The 21,442-nt window shown below is 48.2% G+C and overlaps 3 protein-coding genes and 2 non-coding genes across 5 annotated transcripts in view; all 5 read right to left on the bottom strand.

The window, feature by feature from the left end:
• Positions 1-21,442, bottom strand: part of LOC4805247 (uncharacterized) — a 68,797-nt gene that overhangs the window by 15,044 nt on the left and 32,311 nt on the right. The gene's annotated exons all lie outside the window — the stretch shown is intronic.
• On the bottom strand, positions 33-954 carry LOC4805249 (uncharacterized). The gene is made up of 3 exons (XM_001361644.4): positions 680-954; positions 460-614; positions 33-389 (listed from the first exon to the last, which is right to left on the bottom strand). Exons 1-3 carry the CDS (start codon positions 915-917, stop codon positions 72-74), a joined length of 711 nt encoding a protein of 236 aa, XP_001361681.4. The 5' UTR covers positions 918-954; the 3' UTR covers positions 33-71.
• Positions 746-3,626, bottom strand: LOC4805250 (L-asparaginase-like protein GA18140). Its single transcript, XM_001361645.4, has one exon. It carries the CDS (start codon positions 3,609-3,611, stop codon positions 2,238-2,240), a length of 1,374 nt encoding a protein of 457 aa, XP_001361682.3. The 5' UTR covers positions 3,612-3,626; the 3' UTR covers positions 746-2,237.
• Positions 7,129-7,200, bottom strand: TRNAG-UCC (transfer RNA glycine (anticodon UCC)). The gene has a single exon. It is a non-coding gene; the product is annotated as a tRNA-Gly (tRNA).
• Positions 12,282-12,353, bottom strand: TRNAG-UCC (transfer RNA glycine (anticodon UCC)). The gene has a single exon. It is a non-coding gene; the product is annotated as a tRNA-Gly (tRNA).

The raw sequence follows: 21,442 nt of genomic DNA on the forward strand, positions 1-21,442 counted from the left end.
TTGACAGGAGGAGGAGAAAAACACGTATGGGGTGACTGATTAATTCTCATTTATTTGGCTTTGGCAAAATACTAGTTGAACAAAAGAAGGGCCAGCAGGCCTATGAGGGCCAAGCTCAGGCCTGCTACCCTTTGACCCAGACCTGCACTCGACTTGGCGTAGGCCAAGTCGAACGTGTTGCAGGCCACGGATTCGAGGGAGTTCCCCGGGAGGCAGAGCGAGCAATCTCGGCTCTCCAGGCAGCTCTTCTGCTCCTTCAGGGACGTGGCACAGCCGCGCTGGAGGTTCTCGCCCACGACCTTGACATAGCAGTAGGAATTGCTGGAGGTCGGAAGACCGCACTGTGAGGCCTTCAGTGTGGAGGCGGCTCCCTCGTTGCAGGTGGACGACTGAGGGGAGGAGAGAGAGAGTATAGCAGTAGAGTAGAGCACTTTGAAAGGTGGTTTAGGAGAGACCCACAGTAGATCCGCTGCACTGAATGCACTTGAAGTCGCTTCGTCCCTGATTGTTGCACAGTTCTCCGCTGCATTTGTGGCACTCCGGACTCCTAGCCTGGCACTTGGCCTGTCCTTCCAGGGAGATCTGCGACAGACAGCCTCTCTCGCTGACGGCAACTATGGAACAGATGGTTTTAGACCTGGAACCGCTGAGGGCTGAGGGCTGTCCCCTGGAAACTCACAGTCCTCGTAGATGGTCACACAAATGTCCAGTCGATCTGCGCAGCCGATGGTCACATTCTGCTTGGTTGTCCTCAGACAGTTGATGCCCTCGCAGCTGTAGCACTGGGGCGGCTCTGCCGCATTCCGCAGCTCTGGCGACTCCCAGGCAAGGGCCTGAGGGACGACCAGGAGAGCCAACAGACAGGCAATCAGTCCAGACCAAAATGGCAGCATATTTCTAATTGGACAGTGGAACATTCAACACCTTTGCTAAACCGAATAAAACTGAAACTGAACGGCAATTGGATTTCGAAAACAACACACAAAAATTCACAATTGTTTGCGCCACTTGAGACCATGTTCCCTGTCCGCCAGCCCACCCACTCCATCATACTCCCCCCCCTCACAGCCACTGATAACGAGATAGCCAAGAGTTCTCTGGTGAGTATTTCGACTAAGAAATACCGCACTAAGACTAAGAAATACCAAAGCTCGTCCAGTTCCAGAGGTCTATCAGGAAAAACAGACGAAAAGACTCGTTTCAGAATACAGTATACCCTGGGTATTACCAGGTTACATTGTTCTAGGGCAAGTAATTTCAAGATGTTTCCCTAGATTAGTGCCGATTCGCTGACAAGTACCCGTATCACAAATGACCATTGAAGTGGGATTGTAAGGAATCTTATCTGCCTTTGAGGCATGCCAAATGGGTGATATTTTGACCCTGACTCATCCGCATGACTGTCTGAAGATTTCATTGAATTAAATATTATTTATTAACATTTGTTTTGATTTTTAGAAATAATACTTCCCCCCATTTATAGTGTTTTTATTGTCGTCTATTGCTTGGTTGCCTTTCGATTGCCTATTGCCGGCCAATTGCTATTTTCTGTGCCTGTGGGTTATCTTTGACTTATCGCCGCGGATCGCAGCGACTTTTTGCAATCAATTTTTATGACACACAAAAATATAATCGTGGCGTGTGATAGATAAGGCTGAGTAAGACATTTGCGCTTTTAATTGAATGGAGTGCAGCTCTTCAAGAGCTTTGACGAACGATATTCTACGAGTAGATTGTGGTTGTAGTACAAGCTCTGGTATCTAGCATATTTCGTAGTAATACTGGTCAAAAATAGTTAGCTTACAGCAATCCCCGCAGATTTTCCTTCGTTTTCCTTTGCCGCAATTGAAAACTTTCCCGGAAAAACTTTAATGGTTAGGTCACACCCGTCAAAAGTTTGTGGGACTCGCACAAATTAAAGCACAACTGTACTTATTTGCATACATTTACAGCAGATTTTCGAAGGAAACCAACACGAGGGGATTACGTTACACAATCGCAAGACAGGGGGCGGTCCAGAGGGGGTGCGGAGACTAAACCCCCGAAATGGAAAAAGAAGGGAAAATAATACTGAAAAATAACAAAGAAATATGCAAAGCAGATGAATTGGGGATACGAGTGCGGGAAAGGAAAACGAAAGGACCCGAAAATGGAAAACTGGAAAAACTGAAATTGTTATACAAATTGTGAGCTCTGCAGAGAGGGAGGGGGTCGGCAGAGGGCAAGGTTTTTTCCCCTCAAAAGTATATAAAAGGAAAACGGAAGGGAAAAGGTGGCGCAAGGCCGAGCTGATGGAGCAAAAGATCTCCCGGAGATTCGTCCAAGAGGGATCGTACCTCCTCCGCTTTCTGCCCTTCATCCACGTCTATTTCCGCAGCCTTGTCTTCTACGTATTCCTCCTCAAACTCTCGGGAATCGACTCCTTCGTTAAGCGTAATTTTCTCCACTCGCTGCACCAAGACATCTTCCCCCCCGGCCGCCCATATCTTCTTGGGGCCTACATAGAAATTTCCCCTGGGTCCTCCGGTTACGACTTCATGGCGATCCAAGCATTTGATTCCCTCTACTCGACGCATGGACCTGCCACTGTGCTCGCCGCTAACCACAAACTGGAACTCATCCAGACCGGCGCAGGCCGCCGAGTAGACACCCAGTCGACTGACCACCACCAGGCCGCCATTGAACTCCGTGTGGTGCCTGAGAAGGCGTCGCATCACCGCCTCGGCGGCACTGGCCGGAGACTGTCCGGCGCGGAGGGCCTCTACGGCCAACAGGGCGGGCAAAAAGCGCATCAGGACATCCCCGTCTCCGGTGGCCAGGGCGCCGCCCACTTGGTTGTCGGCATAGATGCCGGCTCCGGGCACAGCAGCATCGCCCACTCGCCCGGGGATGCGGAAGCGCGCGCCGCTCGAGAGGCTGGCCGCATGGAGGTGGCCTTCCGTGTCCAGGGCCAGGAAGCCCACCTGATCGTGGTGGCCCGGCTCGATGGGGTACTCCTGACGCATCTCCCGCTGGTGCTGCTCCTGGGGAAGCGGCGAGAACGTGCCGCAGCTGTCGTTGGCCAACGGACGCACATTCCGCCAGAAGTTGGGCTGACATTTGCCCAGAAGCCAGGGGAGCAGGACGTCTAAGGTGGTCGAAAGAGAGTGAACCTCTTTCTTGTGCCCCATGGCCTCGGCGAACCTGGCGGCAGCCTCACCCACCAACAGCGAGTGGTTCGTGTACCTCAGGACGTCGTGCGCCACTCCGATGGCATTGCGTATCCCCGCCATTCCGGCCACAGCCCCGTAGTCCATGTTCGCGCCATCAATGAGGGCCGCCTCCAGGGTGATCCCGCCGGAGCTGTCGGGAGCGCTGTGACCGCCCAGAAGGCGGCCGCAGCTGTTCGAATTCTGGCAGTGCAGGCAGCCTTGGATCACGGCCTGGCGCGTCCGCCGGGGACCCTGCCGGAGCACGGTCCAAGCCTCGCGGTTGGCGTCCGTGTAGTTCCAAGTGCTGATCATCAGCGGCAGAATGCTTTTGGGGATCGGATGAGCTGGGACTGAGAGCCGGGCCTTGAGCAGTGGCAACAACAGGAGACTCAGAAGCTGCGCGCGACACAAGTACCTCATGACTGAGGCCCAGACGAGTGCTGTGATGCCTTTTAACGTTCCCGATTTCTGATTTCTGATTGGATTAGTGGCCCCCAGTGAATCGTTCGATGGGAGTTGCAAAAACAACTTGGAAACTATTGCCAAGAAGTTGAAAACTTTTCAAATTAAAAGCAAATCGATCCGAAACAACACGAGTACTCAACAAGAACAAGCACAGACCCAAACCCAGACCAATTAAGATTCATGAATAAGTCAGACATGGATTTTGCACCTCCTTGGATACATTTCGGGCGAACAGCCACACACTTGATTTATTTTCCACTGACAATAAACAATTTGCAAGTATTTATCATATTCAGATTCGGGCATTGTCAGCGGGACAGACACTTGTATCCATGAGATACAAATATTTGTTATGCATTGAACTTTTGTCGTATCTGTGTGCGGCTTGTGTGTGTGTGTGTATGCGTATCTGAGGAAAACAACACTTTTCCTGGGAAATCGCAGAGAGGGAAAGATTGTCTAAGTTGCCACCCAGTTTGGCAATATATTCAGCCGCCATATGGTTATGTTGCGCAGTGTATCTACTCTTGATAGTTTTTGGTGTAAATAATTTAATGCTGATTGGATATTTGCCCACCATGAGATCTGTGTCCCAGGGGCGCCCTGTTCTCCCCAGCTCCTGCTCCCCATCCATTTATCAAAAATACTGTTTTCTCACAATTGGCTTCAATCATGCTGGCCATATGCATTGGTTGTTGATTGACTGATGGCAGGTCCCAGCACCAGCCCCAGCTCCAGCCCCAGCCCCAGTCCTAGCTTTTCGATTTCCTTTTGGCCAGGACCCGCCCCATGCTTTTGCTTTTGCGGCTTGTGGTTGGCTCTGTCCCTCTATCTCTATCTAGTTCACGCCGTATCTCCCTCTCTCTGCCCCTCTGCCTCTCTGTGGAAGAGCTCCCTTCAGGCTTGTAATTGCGTTTATTGTGCGTTTGAGATTTGTAATTCGGTCGATGCGTGTCGGTCCCTCTGTACATGTGTGGGCCTCGTTTGGCGTGTTGATTGAAAATGGCTCAAGAGTAATTGACAGTTTATTGGCTGACGCGATTGTTCGCGTTGTAGCTGGTTTGTCCTATTCGAAATGCAGAGGACAGAACTAGGTCGAAATGACAAACTAGAGTCCAAGTATCCCTCGAAAGACAGACCAAACTAGATGCTACATCTTTTTCAAGATGGAAAGTCTTCGGTTTAGTTAAGTATAAATGTGCATACAAGAGGTTTGTAGGTGTGTGCGTGTGTGTGTGTGTGTGTGTGTGTTGTAACTCAAAATATTCAAGTGCATTTGGCAGCCCATAGGGGAAGGCAGGAGAGTACAGTAAGAGCGCCACTTGAGTGCGTTTGCGAGCCTCTTTTCAGGTCAACTAATGGTGGCATTTTGGCAAAGGCAACATCCAACAACAACAACAACAACAATAATCATGTGAATAACATTTTTACTGGAAAAGTGGATTTCCTTTGGCGCCATTTTGCGGCATTTTCCGTCTCTTTGGCGAAGCATTTGCTCGGCTTGCCACACGGCCCGTGCCATTCCCCCCCCCCCCCCCCCGCACCATCCGCCCCGCGCCGCCTCTCGAAACCGCTCGACACAAAGTGGTGCTCGAGGTTGCGTCCAGGCGTAAAAGTGTTTGTAGCCGCCAGCGCTTCCATCAAGCTTATTTTGCCACTGAAGAGCCCCCCCCAGACGGGCTCCGAAGGAAAGGTTAGCGGGGGTAGCGGGTGCGGCCCGCATTCGGGTCAGGGTTCTCGCGGAGGAGCAGACTCAAAGACTGTGGCGGCTGACATAGAAATGTCGCGGAAGTGGGTGAAGGCTGTTCGGAAGAGTTGCACTCTCGGAGAAGGGAAAGCGAACGGCTGGAGGGTACGTGAAACCCAGTATTTCTGAAATTATGTCTCTAAATTATTGACCAACTAATCTTACCCCTTCTCCGGCATAATCTTTGGAAGTAGACAACTTGGTTAATCGCCAGAGATCCCCCAAAGGCCAGACCAGCTCCAATGGACACCCAAGTCGATACAGAGTTGGTCTGGGATTTCGCTAGTTGTCAGAGCCTTGGGTGGCATCCAGCGACATCCAACAATCAAAACTGCCATGATTAATGTCAACACAATTGACATAAAGCATTGGCCAGGGCCAAGAGCGGAAAGCCAAAGCCCCTGCCAGGCAACTGGAAAAACTCGAATCTGACAGGGCCCGTCCCGGGCAAGTGGAGGATGCAATTATTGATGGATTATTTACTGTCAGCACTGTCCGTTATGACAATGAGATATGGCCACAGGGCGGGCTGGCCCGGGCCGGCCGGGCTGCCATGTCTGGAGAATGTCTGCAGCCAATGACATCGACTAGACGATGGAGAGGACTTGCCAGCAGCCCCCGAGCATTGGCCAGCGTCGAGTCATTGAATTTTCTTTGGCATCTCTCATCTCTGACTTTGCAATTTATGGCCCGCAATTATCCTGCGTGGCATGTGCAGCGCAAGTATGCCCCATCAAGGCATTGATGCATTAATTGCGCGTAATCACCTTTCATATAAATAACCAAACAATAACCGCCAAGACCGCCCAGACGCCCCACCTGAGGGGGAAACCTGGAGAGGAAACTCCATGGAAATCCAAAGTCAAAGTCAATGCTGGGCGACGCCTTCACTCATTTACATATTTCGTGTAATTATGCGTGGAAATTACAACGGGAGCGAAGACCGAAGAGCTGATAATCGGGAATGCTATGACCATCGTCATCCATCTATCCATCCATCCGTCGCATAACTTCTTGTCATGGGCCTTGAGACGGGGGGGCTGCCAGTCGTCCCCAGACGTTTGCCGTTAATTATGTTGACAGCAGCGATGGGAATGATGGCATTGGGGGTTGGGGGGCATTGGGGGGAGTGGGGACCACCAGCCATGTCGTGTCAATCGATAAACGTTTAATCGCCTTGAATTGATAATAACCAAACTGTACATTATGATGATGATGATGATGACAGAGAATGGACATTCCGTCTAATGGATAATTTGTGTTTGGGCTCAGCTTTTGATTTGGCCGCTCAATCGCATTTCAAATGCAAAACGTCAGACCGAAACGGAAATGAAGGCGAAAAAAAAGAACAGTTGGTTGGAGCAGGTTTCTCCGTTAATTCAAAAGAAATTATGGGGCGGGGGGGACAGTCATTTGAGGGGTGGGTCTTCCTTATATGGGGTAGACCTTTGCCTTGATTTAGGTGTAAAAAGTTGGATGACCTTTTGGGATTTATTTATTTATTCTTTTCCAATAATAAAATTACAAAATTAATATGGAAATCCACAGACTAAACTCACCAAGAAAAAAAAAACATTTAGAAAGTCCAAACTGAAAAGAAAAATAGTCTAATAAAAAAAACAGTAATAAATGGAATAATTTAGAACTAATTTATAGCTTATATTAAAATATTACATACAAAAAAATATAAATATTATTGAATAATAAAAGGAAAAAAATTACGTGTGCGTCGGCCGGGAATCGAACCCGGATCAACTGCTTGGAAGGCAACTATGCTGACCATTACACCACCGACGCCGCTTGGAGTCGAACGGAAATATACCCCATTCCAAGAAGCTGATATCAGAACTACTCGAGAACGCTGCAGAGAAAGAGAGAGAGGTACAGAGTGAAAGTGGTAAGGGATAGGGTCAATCATAGGAATCATTTTGTGTGATTGCCAGACATTGACAGGCAATAAATCAGCAATTATCAGGATAATCCATCGAACGATGGTAAATAATTTAGTGGAAATCATAGTTAAGCAAATTTGCTTTACAGTTGAACTTTGACGGAGAGACAGGGACAGGTAGAGAGAGCGAGAGAGAGACGTGTGGCACATGCTTCCTCTTACAAATTGCAGAAATGTGCAGAATTTATGAGCAGCCGCAAGATAAATAAAATGATATTTATGCTGATTGCTTATTTGCTTTGAGAGTAATTGGTTAAATTTGTTTGCCTCCCCGAGTAGGTGTAGGTGTTGCGTAGGTGTCAAAGGTCAATGGTTGTCTGTGCGAGCCACGACTGCCAGCGGCAAAAACTTGCTCAACAGCCCAAAATGCCAAATGTCTAGCGCGGGGGAAGGAGGAGGCGGAGGAGGAGCAAGTTTTTGCGAGGCCTCCGCCAGACTTTGCTTTTGACAAACTTATTAAAAAAGTTTCTGCCAGTCGGCAAATATCATAATCATCTGCATTTCAGCGCTAGTACACACGAGTACGAGTACTTATCAGGGTCAGAGTGTGCCCCCTACCTCCCGGGGCACTCATCATTGACAGACAGTTGCCCTGAAAGTGATGCTCTAACCGCATCTGGGGAGTGAGTGGAACTTCATTTTACCTCTAACTTAATCATCATGAGCACGTTTCTGCAGGACGAGTCTCCAATGACAGTTGATTTGCACATATTTTCATTAACTTTTTCAGCATTTTTTGTTCTCCATTCGGAATTAGTTTTTGCACAAAAGTTCTTTGTTGGTCTGTTGCCATGATCAACAATTTTAATTAAAAAATTTTCTGAAATTAATATGTATGAATATAGTTTGTGTCTGTTTTTTTTTTTTTTTTTTTTTTTGCCCACATATCTGTATTATGGAAACTTCACCACTATAATTTCCGAATGCAGATTTTTGTTTGCTTTGCGGTCAGGGGTATATAGGGCTTGCACTACAAAATATGTATGTATGTTTATTCTGTGGCATAATTTTGGGTGTTGACATGGAATTAATTAAGGCCGAGCTGGTTTAAGTTTGACTCAACCAAATACAAATAGTTGTCATATCTATAACGACTGTTGGAGGGCTTGCCCATTGCCCCCAAGATTCAAATACTCCACTCTGTACTCCACTCTATAAATACTGGAAGAAGAGGTATCACTTCGGCTGCTTCTACATCTTCTTTATCTGCTGCACATCCCCACTTTTTATTTATTTATATGCACGTAAGCTAAACTTTGAATACCAGGAGGAAGACCCCAGGAGGAGGACCCCAGGAGGAAGACCCCAGGAGGAAGACCCCAGGAGGAGGAGGGTACATTACAACAATGGAGAAAAAAAACCTGACCTCGCCGGACAGTGGCCGCCTGGTGGAGCGTTCCTGTTTGGGCAACGGCATCCACTTCGTCTCATAATTGGCTGGCGGTGCTTGGGCTAATAGAATTAGAATGTGCACCACATGAGCAATTTTCAGCAAATTTGTCGCTCAGTGTGTGCTGCAGCTGTGGCACCAACGAGCGGACAAGATCGCTGCGCTCGCCATGCGCTCCTCTGGGCCTGGCTAATTAGTTGGCCGAGAAAAAAGGCGGCACAAAAGAGCAACAACTTTACGCTATGTGGCGGGCATGTTGCATGTTGCATGAGGATGGGGATGTGGATGTGGATGCCGCCGCCAGTGTCACCAAAGGTTGATTGGGATCAAGGTGAGAACGGAGTTGCATGTTGTCCGCTGTTGTCGCCGCCGCGGAGCCATGAATTGTGCACTTTATGGTCGGTCGGTGAATGGGAATGGGGAATGCCACGGCTTGTTGCAACTTGTTCGCGGATCGTGTCTGGGTATTGTTGGAGGACAGCCCATGGGGCTCTGCGGCTCTACATTGATGTGGGCCTTTGGAAGATTATTCCTGGCAGATCGGCAGATAATATCTATTATATCTACCTCGAATAGCCGCCCCCGGCCCGATGCCTGGACCCATGCCATGCTCCATTGCTTCCTTTCATCGGCTAACGGTTAAACTATAGAATTACGGTATACAACAGAATGCAATTAACTTGGCCATCGTCGTTGGTCGTTGTCGGCCGTGACCAGTCGGAAAAAAAAATCGCCATGCTTTGAGCCCAAATAACGTGAAATATTTTCCTTTTCGCCTGACAACGGAAATTAAATTGCATGAAATTGGAAAATTATTACACGCAGGCACACACACACACAGAGAGAGAGAGAGAGAGGGAGGGAGGGAGGTGGAAATGGCATTTGCATAGTGTTGAGGTGGCCATGCAATTTGGTTAGCCATTTAAGCCAAATTAAGGCTCTGTTGGTAGCACTGCCACTGGTACCAGCCGCTGCCACGATGTGCCGCAGCACGCACGCTGGTCAGATGCAATCAAGGTTGCAATTTTCTTAACCAGTTTCCCCTTTAACCAGTTGACAATTCGTGTGCGTAACGCCGCGGTCCACGCCGCCTGCCTCCTCTGGCAATTTTTCTAACGATGACACGCCACCGAGACGAGAGGCCAATCTTGGCCAAGTTTGGTTCTGGCTCTGGCATGCATTGGCAATCAGTTGGCAGTTTGTTTGGCTTAATCGTCTACGTAATTGATATGCGTGGCTGGGAGGCTGGGAGGCTGGCGGGGCCGAGATCCTTTTTAATTAAACTCCACAGCTGGCTGGCTCGCTGCCTCTCTGGCTCTCTGGCTCGTTGGCCGGCCATGGAACAGAGACATTAATACGGGCCGAGACCCGATTGGGCTGTGGCTGATACTCGTACAGATGCCATCTCGTTTTGAAATCGTTCCAGACGATTGACATAGATGACACCGATGTTGCCGTATGGGCGGTCCGGGGCAAATTGATTCGGTAATTAGGTTAGAGCAGCGATAAATACTATTTGAAGCACACGGTAATGCCGATCGATTGGCATTTCGGATAGTGTTTCGCTAATCGAAGGCCATCCACAAGTTTTAGAGCCATCAACACTGCCAGTGATGGATAGTTTCGAATGGGAAGCCTTTGTCCTTTCCAGCTATCGAGTTTTCTGACCTTTCTGTGGCTTTTAAAATAAATGCGAATTTCATTTGGGAACCCTTCTCGTGGAAAAACTCATTTATGCGTATGTGCCAAAAATTACAATTACAAATAGTCTCGATTCGCTTTGGTCCTGTTCAACGGGGGGAGGGGGGGCCACTGGCACTGGCACTACGATGGACAAAGACAAATATTGGCCCGCAATCACTCAGCTGTGAAGATGCCGCAGAGCAAACAGAAACAACTGCAGGGAAAAAGCTGAAACAGTGAGCGGCAATAGCAACACAACAGAAATGGTCATCATAATACACACAGCCAGACAGTGGCTGCTATAAATATGCGAATTCGAATGGGCCAAAAGCGAATCGAACCGTTGGGAGTCCCAAATAAACAAAATGAAACGTGCCCCTGGGGAGCTGGCAGCCAGATGGGAGTGTGGGAGCCATTGGAATGCCAAAAACGTAAAACAGCTGAGAGAGAGAGAGAGAGAGACCCAAGCCAAATATTGGCATTGCCGGTGGTCGTTGATAGCAAGGGTATTCGGTGTTCGTTGTGAGAGAGAAGAACCCTTTGGGTCTCGGAATCGGCATAAGTAGAAGAGTACCAATTTGGCTGGTCCCTCGATCCATCCTGGATCAAATTAAGCAGTGAAATGCAAATTACTCAAGTTGTGGCCAAGGCAGGGCGGGGCAGGGAGGGGAGGGGGAAATTCTGGTTCTGGTTAACCAAAATTTAGTTGCACCCGGTTCTCGCACAATAGTGCTTCACAGATGCGGTGTAGCATGCCTTACACATGCATAGCACTCGTATTCCACTTGCCACTTGATTGTTGCAACTATAGAAATCAGCGAAACAAAAGTATAAGTCTAGCCTGGGGCAGGGAAGCTTCTTATGATGGTTTTTTATATTAAACCAATGCCAAGCGCGATCTCTGAAGAATCTTGTATAGCTTACCCTTTGTTCCGGCTCAGAATCCCAGTTCCCAGAATCATAATACCCCACCAGGGCAAGGGTATAGGGAAGCTCGTGAACAATATTTGAGGGCACTCTGAGGGCAACTGCAAGCCGTTTCGATTGTGTGCGTGAGTGACTTTGACCCTCGCCCCTCGCCCCTCGCCTTGGAGCACCTTGGAGTGGTCTCCTCTCCGGCAGACACATAAATCGAGCAGCAAATCAATTATGTTAACCGTCTGCGAGCTCTTATCTCCGGCCCCACTCTGCATGTGGCTGCTTGATTATAATCCAAGGTCAGTAAGGGTCCACAGCATGACCCCCCCTTCCACCCTATGACAGGGGGAGAAAGATCATCTTGAATATTTCACGCACGTTCTGTGCATTAATTGATATTTGCAGTAATACGCATAAGTCAAGAGCGAGGGACAGCAACGAAATGAATAGCAAATGAACTCGGTGTGAGACAGACACCACAATGGGAGCCCAGCCCGGGGAGAGATGGAGCCTGGGAAGCCGAGTGTGCAGCCAAGCGAAAAGGTTGGTATTCCTTAGGACCACATCCCAGTCGAAGAGCCCTCGGAGAGCCCTCGCAGAGAGTGTGCCAACATTTCGCTTTGGCTGTACGAAATCTGTTTTAGAGAATTTAGTGCAAACAAAACGCTTTTGCCGTATGAAAACGGAATACTAATTAGTCCCCCCTGCAGTGACCTTGGACCTGGCCGAACAAATTCCATCTTAAATGCCAGAACTAAATTATTGGCTTAAATATAAGTATTTACCCCTTGAGGGACTGACTGTGCAGAGTCAGCGTAATGGAATTTTCCAGGCAAATATTTGATGACAAACACACACAGTGGGCGGGGGAGAGGGGGAGTGAACGAAAACATAAGCCCAAAAAAATAGAAAAATATTTTACAAAAAATGTACTTGTGCGTCGGCCGGGAATCGAACCCGGATCAACTGCTTGGAAGGCAACTATGCTGACCATTACACCACCGACGCCACTTGAAAGATCGGGGAATTTCTACCCCGAAGAACCGCACGACTGCGGAATGCCGGAATTGGACTGAAACCAACCCAACGTTCTATAAATAGATCGTACGGCACGACATGCAACGCTTAAGAGATACGAACGACGGAAATCTCGGGTTTCTCGCTTATCAAATTGGGTCGGTTCGAGGCGAAACTATGGAGCAATCCGGAATCAATTGGACGCGGAATGGAATGGGAATGAACAACTAAAATCCATGGGCTAAAGATCTATTAGAGCATGTGTAGGCAACTCTTTATTGGTGGAAAATTATACAAAATCAAATTAAAAGCAATCAGTAGGAGTTATACTACCTCCAGCCATGGGTGGCTAAGAGAGAGGGTTACGTGACAAATGTTGGAACGAGGTACGAGGTCCATTCATAGTCAAAAAGCTTTTCAATGCAAAGACACGGCCTGGTGGGTCACCCACACTCGTGCCGCACTAGACAGGCCGGAGGAGAAGTAGAGGTAACCACAGGCGGTCCACGAGCCAAACTTATTTATTACACACCATTTTCTGATGTTTGATCTACCAAACACGGCGAACCCCCCGTAAGCCGTAAAGCGAGGAGGAGGGCCCAGGCCCAGGCCGCTGTTTGAGGCCTAAACAACCGAATCGTGTTTAGTTTTGATCTCTGACATGCTTTCAGTTCCTAACCGATCGCTCTATGTTTCTAATTAATTTGTATGATCCGCTCACAGCGTGTCGGTAATTTCCCGCATCCGAGGGCATTCCTGAAGCCCTAACAAATTGCAGGCCATACATCAAAATCTATCAAATGAATGACCATTTTATTTGGCTACCTTTTTCGACCATTCCGTATGGCACATAATTGATGGGACCCGGGAGTCTGCTAGGGTCGGGGTCTGTGGTAACTCCGATTGCTCTTGGCGGGGAACAACGGGGTTGACACTGGCAGCCAAATGATGTCATTCTATCGGAGCTGGCACAAAGTCTCGGCCCTGGAACCTGTTGCTCTCAAAAGAGTTTCGTTTCTCTCTCTCTTTTATAAATTATTTATTCAGATTTTTCTTTTCTTTGCGCTTTTTTTGGGCTTACCTATTGAGACGTCTACTTTGGTTAATTGAGTCCATTATTTGGTTCGGAGTCTTTTTGTGTAGTCATGGCGGATTATGGAAGAAAGAGAATGCGTTTCGGATATGGCTAGCTAATGGAGTTAATCATTATTTATTTAGAGACTAATCTTTGGTGGGTTTCCAGCCGATTTGGAGCTCATTTTGAAACTGTTGTGGAAACTCTTCTTTGTAGAGAAGCCTGAAACGGCTATAAAACGGTTATGAACAGTTTAATTATGGCCCAGGCCCAGTCCTTGAAAGGCTTTTGCCCACAAAATTACATATGCAAAAAAAAAAAGAAGGAAAAAAAAGAGGAGACTGAATGGAAAACCAGTAAAAACGAAACGGAAACTGCATAATCAAAAATCACAGCGAGCGGTAATCAACGGACCATATATTTTCAAGATGCCCCGCCGCCGCCGCCGTCGCCGCCCGCCCCGTGACCAGCCGCCAATCTTGGGGAGCCCACACACAGCAGCCTGGTATGGCATGTGGCATGGACCAGGGAATGGTCAAAACAAGTCCCAAGATCCAAAGGATGCTTACACGCTGCGAGTACGCGCTGTGTGCCACATGCGGCGTTCTGTTGAAAGCAACTTAGAAAGAGAGGTTGTGTCTAAGTTGCCAGACATTGAACTTGAATATGAATTTTTAATTGCATGCGGCATGCGGCATGCGAAACTTGCTCAAGCCAATTAATTACGCATCGATTTGTGACTCGGCAGGTTTTGCCCCAAACCACATCCACGAGGAGGATGGAGAGCCGTAGCCGTAGCTGGAGTCGAGTGTTCAGCATGTGGGGAGTCACATTTGCATTTGACAGGGGACGGGACGGACCGGGACGGGGACGGGCCGGAGAGTTGCCACTTAATTGTTGCCAGCCCCAGACCCAGCCCCAGCCCCAGCTCCAGCTCTGGCCTCTGACTTGGCAACTTTTGCGAAATTGTATGCTTAATGGAATGCTCAAGGGATGGCTGGGGATGGAATGGCAGCTGGGATATGGGATATGGTGTAGAGCTAAAATCAAAAGCCATTAGTTGTGTCTTCATGGGGAACCTGGGGGCTCATTTATCAATAATTTCCTGGTAAATCGATTCAAACTGCATCCCCAGTGATTGACATCCGAGTCGGGGTCCTCCCTTCTGACCTGATTCTGAGGACTGTCGTTGCCCCAGCTTCGGCCTACTCGTCATCTGGTGATTGCATGTGATTCACGGACCTGCTCCATGGCCTGTGGCTGGCAAAATAAGTTTCAATTATCCACAGGTACACGGCAAGCGATGAATAATAATTTCATTTAAGTGAAACCCTCTCCCGCACCAACAAAAAGGCAGTGGAAAAGGCACCGCACTCCATAAAAGCAGTTCGGTCGAGCTAATCATACAATAAATGAATCCTCATCAATTCAAAGACAGCAGCCGCAGCTGGAGGAGGAGGAGGAGGAGGAGCAGCAGCAGCATCCTGGAATCATCGTTGTCGTCCCGGTGAGTAAGTCCGGCCAAGAGCCAGAGCCATAGCGAGAGCCCGGCCTAGCCCCCAAATGAGCCGAGAGCCAGGCAAAGGCAATAAAATTTATGTTAAGTAGCGCGGCCATAAATAGCCAAAACGCAGGGGATGGTAGGAGAGTGGCTATCGGACAACGTCGTCATCTCCTAACCTTGGCAAAGGAGCAGCAAAGAAATCAAGGAAGAAAGCCGATTGAGGCTTTTCGGACTATGGGATACCCGTTGTCCCGCTAGTGTGGAGTCCCTAATAATCATTCTTTGTGGGGCTCTAAGCCTCTATTCTACCCATCAGAGACACCCCAAACCTCTGCCATTACAGGGTACCACAGCGAGAGAGGGAGCAGCAAAAAAATCGTGAAATCGTGGAATGATAAATGTCAAAGCAAATGACATAAATAATCGAATCGAGCGCAAACTCAGTCAGCCATGAAAGCGATGTGCCTAGAGGGCAGGCAGCCTATCAGCGGCATTGGCGTCGAGGCTCCCATAAAGAGAATAATCAGGAGGGCAATGGAGGGAGCAGGAGCTGGATGGAGACGAAATCCTTTAACGTCACCAAGTGTGGTCCGAGGCTCGATTGCGTGCCCCATTCCCATTTCATTCCATTCTTCCATCCGCCACGAGCACGAGCCTCGTTCGAGCCGCCCGTGGACGGGTGATGATGCCAGTGCCCGGGCAAAAGAGGCGACTTCAATTATTGATAGATTATTTACTGTCAGTCAGTCAGTCGGTCCGACAGGCAGGCAGGGAGGCGGCCAGGGAGGCAGGCAATGACATTGCCCATTGGCTTCGGTTCCAAGAAGGAAAAGCCCCGTCACAGTCCCATCGACATCGTCATCTCCGACTCTTGTACGCGACTTACATTAATCATTAACTGAGGCACTTGTACCCCCACTTATCCCCCACACTCCTTCACCCTTTTTGCTGTGCCTCTGCGTTTGTGCAATTTGTAATTCTGTATAAAGCATCAAAAGGTAGAGACTTCATATATCATAGATCTCAACTGGAAGAATGAGAATTTGCATTAACACATCATCAGTGGCTGATGAGACGCCCAGGAGGGAGTGTCCCGGGGAACATGTTTGTGGAAAGTATCGGTTACAAAAAGCACTTGAACCGCAGGGAAATGAGCAGAAGAATCCCGTAGATATTTCCGAAAAACAGCCCCCCCTATGCATAAATCAAGAGCCCGATCAAAATAAGGAACTTCTCCGATCGTAAATCCCCACAAGAGCAAATCGAGAAACACTTTCAATCCGCGTGGGACTCCTCGGCAAGGGCCTCGGGCCGCCCGGCACACACCTTTATGGCTCATTAACGACATGTCTTGGCCAGCCAGTCGATGGCTTTTGCATCTTTGGGGGCTCCACCAACAAAACGAGCTCAATAAAAATAAAAACTGTCTGTTGGCTGGGGACTGGACGACAATAAAACAAAATGGCAATTTACGATTTTATTTACGAGCTGCCGTGGAACGGAGCATGCCATGGGCCGGGGCGACGGGGGCCGAGATCCATCTGAAAAGGTGGAAACACTTGATGGGTAGTTTCGCACTACATCCAGACGGAGAGAGGAACTTCAAAAGGAGGCGCTCCGCATGGCAGACGAAAAATTTGTCATGCTCAATGCGTTTCGCCTCACCTCACTCCGCCTCAAAAAAGCAAACAAAAACAAAACAGAGGAGTGCTCGCATTGAGATGGTTGTCTAAACTTGTGGAAACGCATAAATTATACTGAATATAGTACGATATACAAGAGGCTCTGTGCCATAGCAGCTGTCAACGCCCGTCCGCCCCTAGCAGCCGCCCACAATTGTGGAATTGTGGAGCATTTCGCTGCGACTTCAAAAATGACCGACACAACGCACCGCACCACACCGCACCCCTTCCGTCGTGCAGTTTTATGGGCGTTTCACACACTCAGAGACACGCACCGCTGACGCAGACGCCCCCTATTTTTGGGGGTCTATTTTTGGGCATTTCTCTTAATTGAAAGTTTATTAGAGGCATTTGTTACGACCCGAGCCGATAATGCGTTTCAGGTGAGAGCAAAACGAGGGGCTTCAGGGTTAACCATTTCTGGTTTCAATTGGGCAATGGGCGTGGAAAATTAGAGGATATGATGGGTAGTATAGAAGAAGACAGAAGAAGATTTCTATTCTTAGTCCCACATAAGATACAGATTTTGCCGTACAAAGCCTATCCACTCCATGACTTCTTCTAAGACCCCTGCCTTATCCTTCACTCTTTGAGCCGAATCTTCCGTCAAGTTCATTAGTACAAAGTAACGTTGGCTAATGCACTCCAGAATTATCATCCGAATACCTCTCTCTACTTCTTAATTGTATATCCAAACTCTTTCATCTCTTGACACTCTCTCACTCCCGCTCCAAGACTTTCTTTTCGAATTTCCTACATAAAAACTACCGAAAAATCGTAAAAACTTGCCCAAATCTGTTTTTCATTACGCTACTAGAAAGTCTAGAAGCCAAGACGCAGAATAATCCCCAAACTGCACTCCGCCAGACGATGAGGAGCGGGAGGATAGATCTCTCTCTCTGGCTCCTGTGGAGAGGGAGATGCCGCGTAATGCATCATAAATTCACATTAACACTCTGCAGACATGTGCGCGGTCGCCTCCCTTCGGGGCCGCACTCCATGGCACTCTGCTTCTGCCCCACATTGTTGTTGTCTGCCACACACATTTATGGGGGCTCATTTTGCGTTTTAAAAGATACATTTTGTGTGCCATTTGTGTCATCCACGAGTATGTGTGTCGTCTGCGGCGCGACGGCTGGATTTTGTGCATCTGTTTTGTTAGAATTTTGATGCCGTTACCACCACAAGTGGTATACCCTACACATTAGGGGTACCCAGACTGTGAGCTGAAGACTAGAGATGTTATCCAGTATTTCCATTAGATTTTACAACCTTTTCTGTGGACTCAAACCCCCTCAGGGTGTTCTCTGATTCGAGGAGTCCCTTTTTTGCAGCTTTGTGGCCTGACGATGGCAGCCGTCGCTTCAGTATATTTACTTTATAATTTTTTATTGCCCCATTCGAGTGTGTGGAGGCTTTTGTGCATTTGTCAAAATTTTCACGATTTACGATCGACATCATCATCAACATCAGTGGCAGAGGAGGTTGGGTTGCCGTTGCCCTTGCCCAGCACCCCACAACAGAGATCCCCAATCCCCGATCCCCAATCCATGGCTGAAAAGCCTCCGACGACAGAACAAGATTTATGTTAATTTGTTGTGATTTATTGAACGATTTTTTTATGGGAGTTTCACGCATTTTCTTCTCGGATACTCGAAACGCCAGTTGTCCTATATTTTTGTTGTGGCAAGGCACAAACATTTGCCACAAAACCGAATGACATTTTGAGTGCTCCGCATGTTTGGTTAATTGAAAAGAAAAACCGCATTGAATCGAAATAAACAGGCTGGTTGCCCCATTCCGAAATTGGCGGGAATTCAATGGATATTCGTACTTCATAGACACTGGGAACGGGGCTACGAGAGCTACGGGGATTTTCGCACAGTTGGAGATCCGTTTGTTGAATGTCCACGGACCCCAATGGCCCCTTGGGTCCCTCCGCCGATGCGAGTATGATCAATGTGCGTCTGTCATGCAAATTTAAATTTGTCCAAAATGAAAAAAGAAAAAAAAAGAAAACCCCAATCCCAATCCACGAAAGCCGGGCACGCAGGCAGGCCGCAGCCAGGCCGCAGCCAGGGGGACGGGGCACCGAGGTTGATGTTGCTGCCGGGCCTAGACAAGCGGCAAGTTAATTTATGCAACACTGCAACACGGCGCGGCAACAACAACGGCCGCTCTGGCAGCAACACAATGCCAATAAAGGCTTTGGGGCAGACACAACAGCCACAGGAACAGCAACAACAATTTGAAAATTGTTTATGCGTCTGCGCAGCCGCACAGTCGCCCCCCTCTCCCCCTCCCCCTCCCGCTCTCCCTCTCAATCTTCTTGCTGCTGCAACTTGTGGCGCGTTTAGTGTTAAACGCTTGATTAAAATTCTTGTAACTGCAACACTTTTGTGGCATGTGTTGTATGGAGAAAAAAAAAGAGAGAGGGCGATTGTCTGAGATCTTTATGGAGCGTGTTGTTTCCTTTGTGGAGGTTGGTTTTCTTTTCTTTTCTTTTCTTCGCTCTTCGGTTCCATGCATCACAGGGGAAGATCGTTGTTTGTGTACCTGGCGGCTGTGCCTCATGCCTCATGCCTCATGCCTCTGCGTCCTGGCCATTGTTGCTCTTGTTCTTTTTTAATTGAATTGATTTGCATTTTTCACGCAGGCGTTGCTCATTGCCGTTGGATAAGCAGGAAATGTTTGCCGTTTTGGGGGTGGGGTGGGGTGGAGTTGGGGAGGGGTGGGATTTAAGATGAGCGGGACTTTCAATCGAATCGAACGGGTGGAGCCGCACAGGCAATGCTTTCTTTTTGGGGCTGTAAGGGCTCCACCTTGCCACAAGACAACCACCCATGAATGCAGCAATCTTGCAGCAATTGCATGTTAATTACAATTTGAACATGCCTCAACACCCGACACTGCCACTCTCCCCCCTCCCCCTTCCCTTTGCACTCCCCCAAAGTGCCAGAAAGAAAATTGTTATTAATTAACATGTAATTGTTACGGGCAGGCGACATGACAGAGGCCCACATCGCATCGCATCGCACCGAATCGCATCGAATGTGGCATGCCGCGTACGCGCGGTGGCAGGGCATGTGGGAGGCTCTCTCTGTCAAATCGCTGCCGGCTTTAACAAATTAATAAACTTGACCAAGACACGATAAAACCGCATAAATCAATTTCGGTACAAATGCGCTAAACAATCATAAATAATAATTAAATGCCTGTTTAAACTACTTTTCGGGGGCACGCAGTCCCCTCCCCTCCCTCCGGCTGGTTGGATAATTAAAAACTGTCGGTAATTATTGAAATTTGTGGCCAGCAGCAGACACGGGTTAACCGAATGGCGCTTAAATTACAGCCCGAAAAATGGCTCACAAAATTTAATTCAATTTAAGGGAAATACTCGATGGAGAAGGAGCTCTCTCTCTCTTCTGTCTCTCTTTTTATTCACGGTATGCCTCGTTAGTTGTGTCCACTTCCTGTGTTTGTGTTCCTGTTCCGTTTCCCTTTCCGATGCCTGTCATCTATCCAATAATTTGTGACGCCTAATTGGGCAAAGGGTAGCCAGCCACTGCCACAGATACTTTGCCATGCATCCGTATAGAGACAGAGAAAAAATGTTACACTTTTGTGCTTCTAATTGCGCATTTGTATGCCTAATCGATCTGTCCGATTCGATTCGTTTCGATGTCTCTCATGGAATTTGTGGGCCATGTATAGGTGAGTGTTTTCCTTTTGTCTCTGCTTTCCATTTCTGTTTTTCTGGCCGGGCTTTGGCTTTGGCCAGGTGTCCGTTTGAACTGCTAAACCAAATGAAGCGTGACATTATTCACATTTTTTTCGAGAGGGTGGTGCGACCTGCTCTATGTAAATTGGTCGCATGACAAAGGATAACTTGTGTGTCCGGATCTCTATTGTCTGGGCAATCAATTGCTGTCTAACCGTTTGATGATAGCTGAAGGTCCCCTGTTCATGAGGATTGATGGTTACTAGAGAACGGATAGGATAGAAGGTTTTCCTACATGTCTACATATGTCTGATGAAGACTCCATCTAGGCGTGTAGCCAAAGTACCCTCTCCTTCCCACTGTACGCCGCATATTTCCCTGTCTGATGCCCACTGTGCCTGGACCTCCTGTCATAAGTGGCTTTCGGCCAAAAGTGGTTTCAATGCGAGAGAGTCTGCTTCAAGCAGTTTCCCTCTCTCCGCCCCTCTAAGCGAACCATCGATTGCGTGTTGCAACAAACGCTGATCATGTAAATCCTAAGCAGCAGGCAGTCTGTATATATATATGTATATATAAAGGCTAGACAGAGGCGGGAGACCACAAAACCCACATGCAATTCCACTCCGATGTTGCACGCAATTAAAATCTTCATTAGCCGCGTTTAATTTCCACTTTTGATTAAAATAAGAAATAAAACACATATAAAATGAGAAAATTCAGTACTAAAAATAAAACAGAAAAAAATCTTGTGACATGTGTCGTGGCTTATCGCCATCAGCCGCCAGCAACAAGTGGAGTTGGGGAGTTGCGGAGTTGGGGCTATGGGGCGGTAGATGGAGATGGAGTCGGCACTGGCACTGGCACTGGGACTGGGACTTGGACTGGCACTGGCACTGGGTGGAGGCGCAGCAGGATTCGATTGGACTCCTCTGCGGACACTTTGCCTGATTAACGATACGTCCTCGTCCTCCGGGCACTCCTCCTCGTCCTCCTTGTAGTCGTCGTCGCTATCAATGTTGGGCCTAAGTGACAGTTGACTTGTTTATCAATTGACAGTTGTTGTTGCTCCGCCGAAGCGGCAACGGACACTGGCTAACT

This window comes from Drosophila pseudoobscura, chromosome 3 (assembly GCF_009870125.1).
Source record: "Drosophila pseudoobscura strain MV-25-SWS-2005 chromosome 3, UCI_Dpse_MV25, whole genome shotgun sequence".
Lineage (NCBI taxonomy): Eukaryota > Metazoa > Arthropoda > Insecta > Diptera > Drosophilidae > Drosophila > Drosophila pseudoobscura.

Bases quoted from the DNA above. Each gene is read 5' to 3' on its own strand.
- LOC4805249 (XM_001361644.4), bottom strand. From the start codon at position 917: ATGTTCCACTGTCCAATTAGAAATATGCTGCCATTTTGGTCTGGACTG. The intron at 615-679 runs GTGAGTTTCCAG...TCTGTTCCATAG, and splicing joins TGTGACCATCTACGAGGACT to TTGCCGTCAGCGAGAGAGGC. The intron at 390-459 runs GTGGGTCTCTCC...TCCTCCCCTCAG, and splicing joins TTCAGTGCAGCGGATCTACT to TCGTCCACCTGCAACGAGGG.
- LOC4805250 (XM_001361645.4), bottom strand. From the start codon at position 3,611: ATGAGGTACTTGTGTCGCGCGCAGCTTCTGAGTCTCCTGTTGTTGCCA.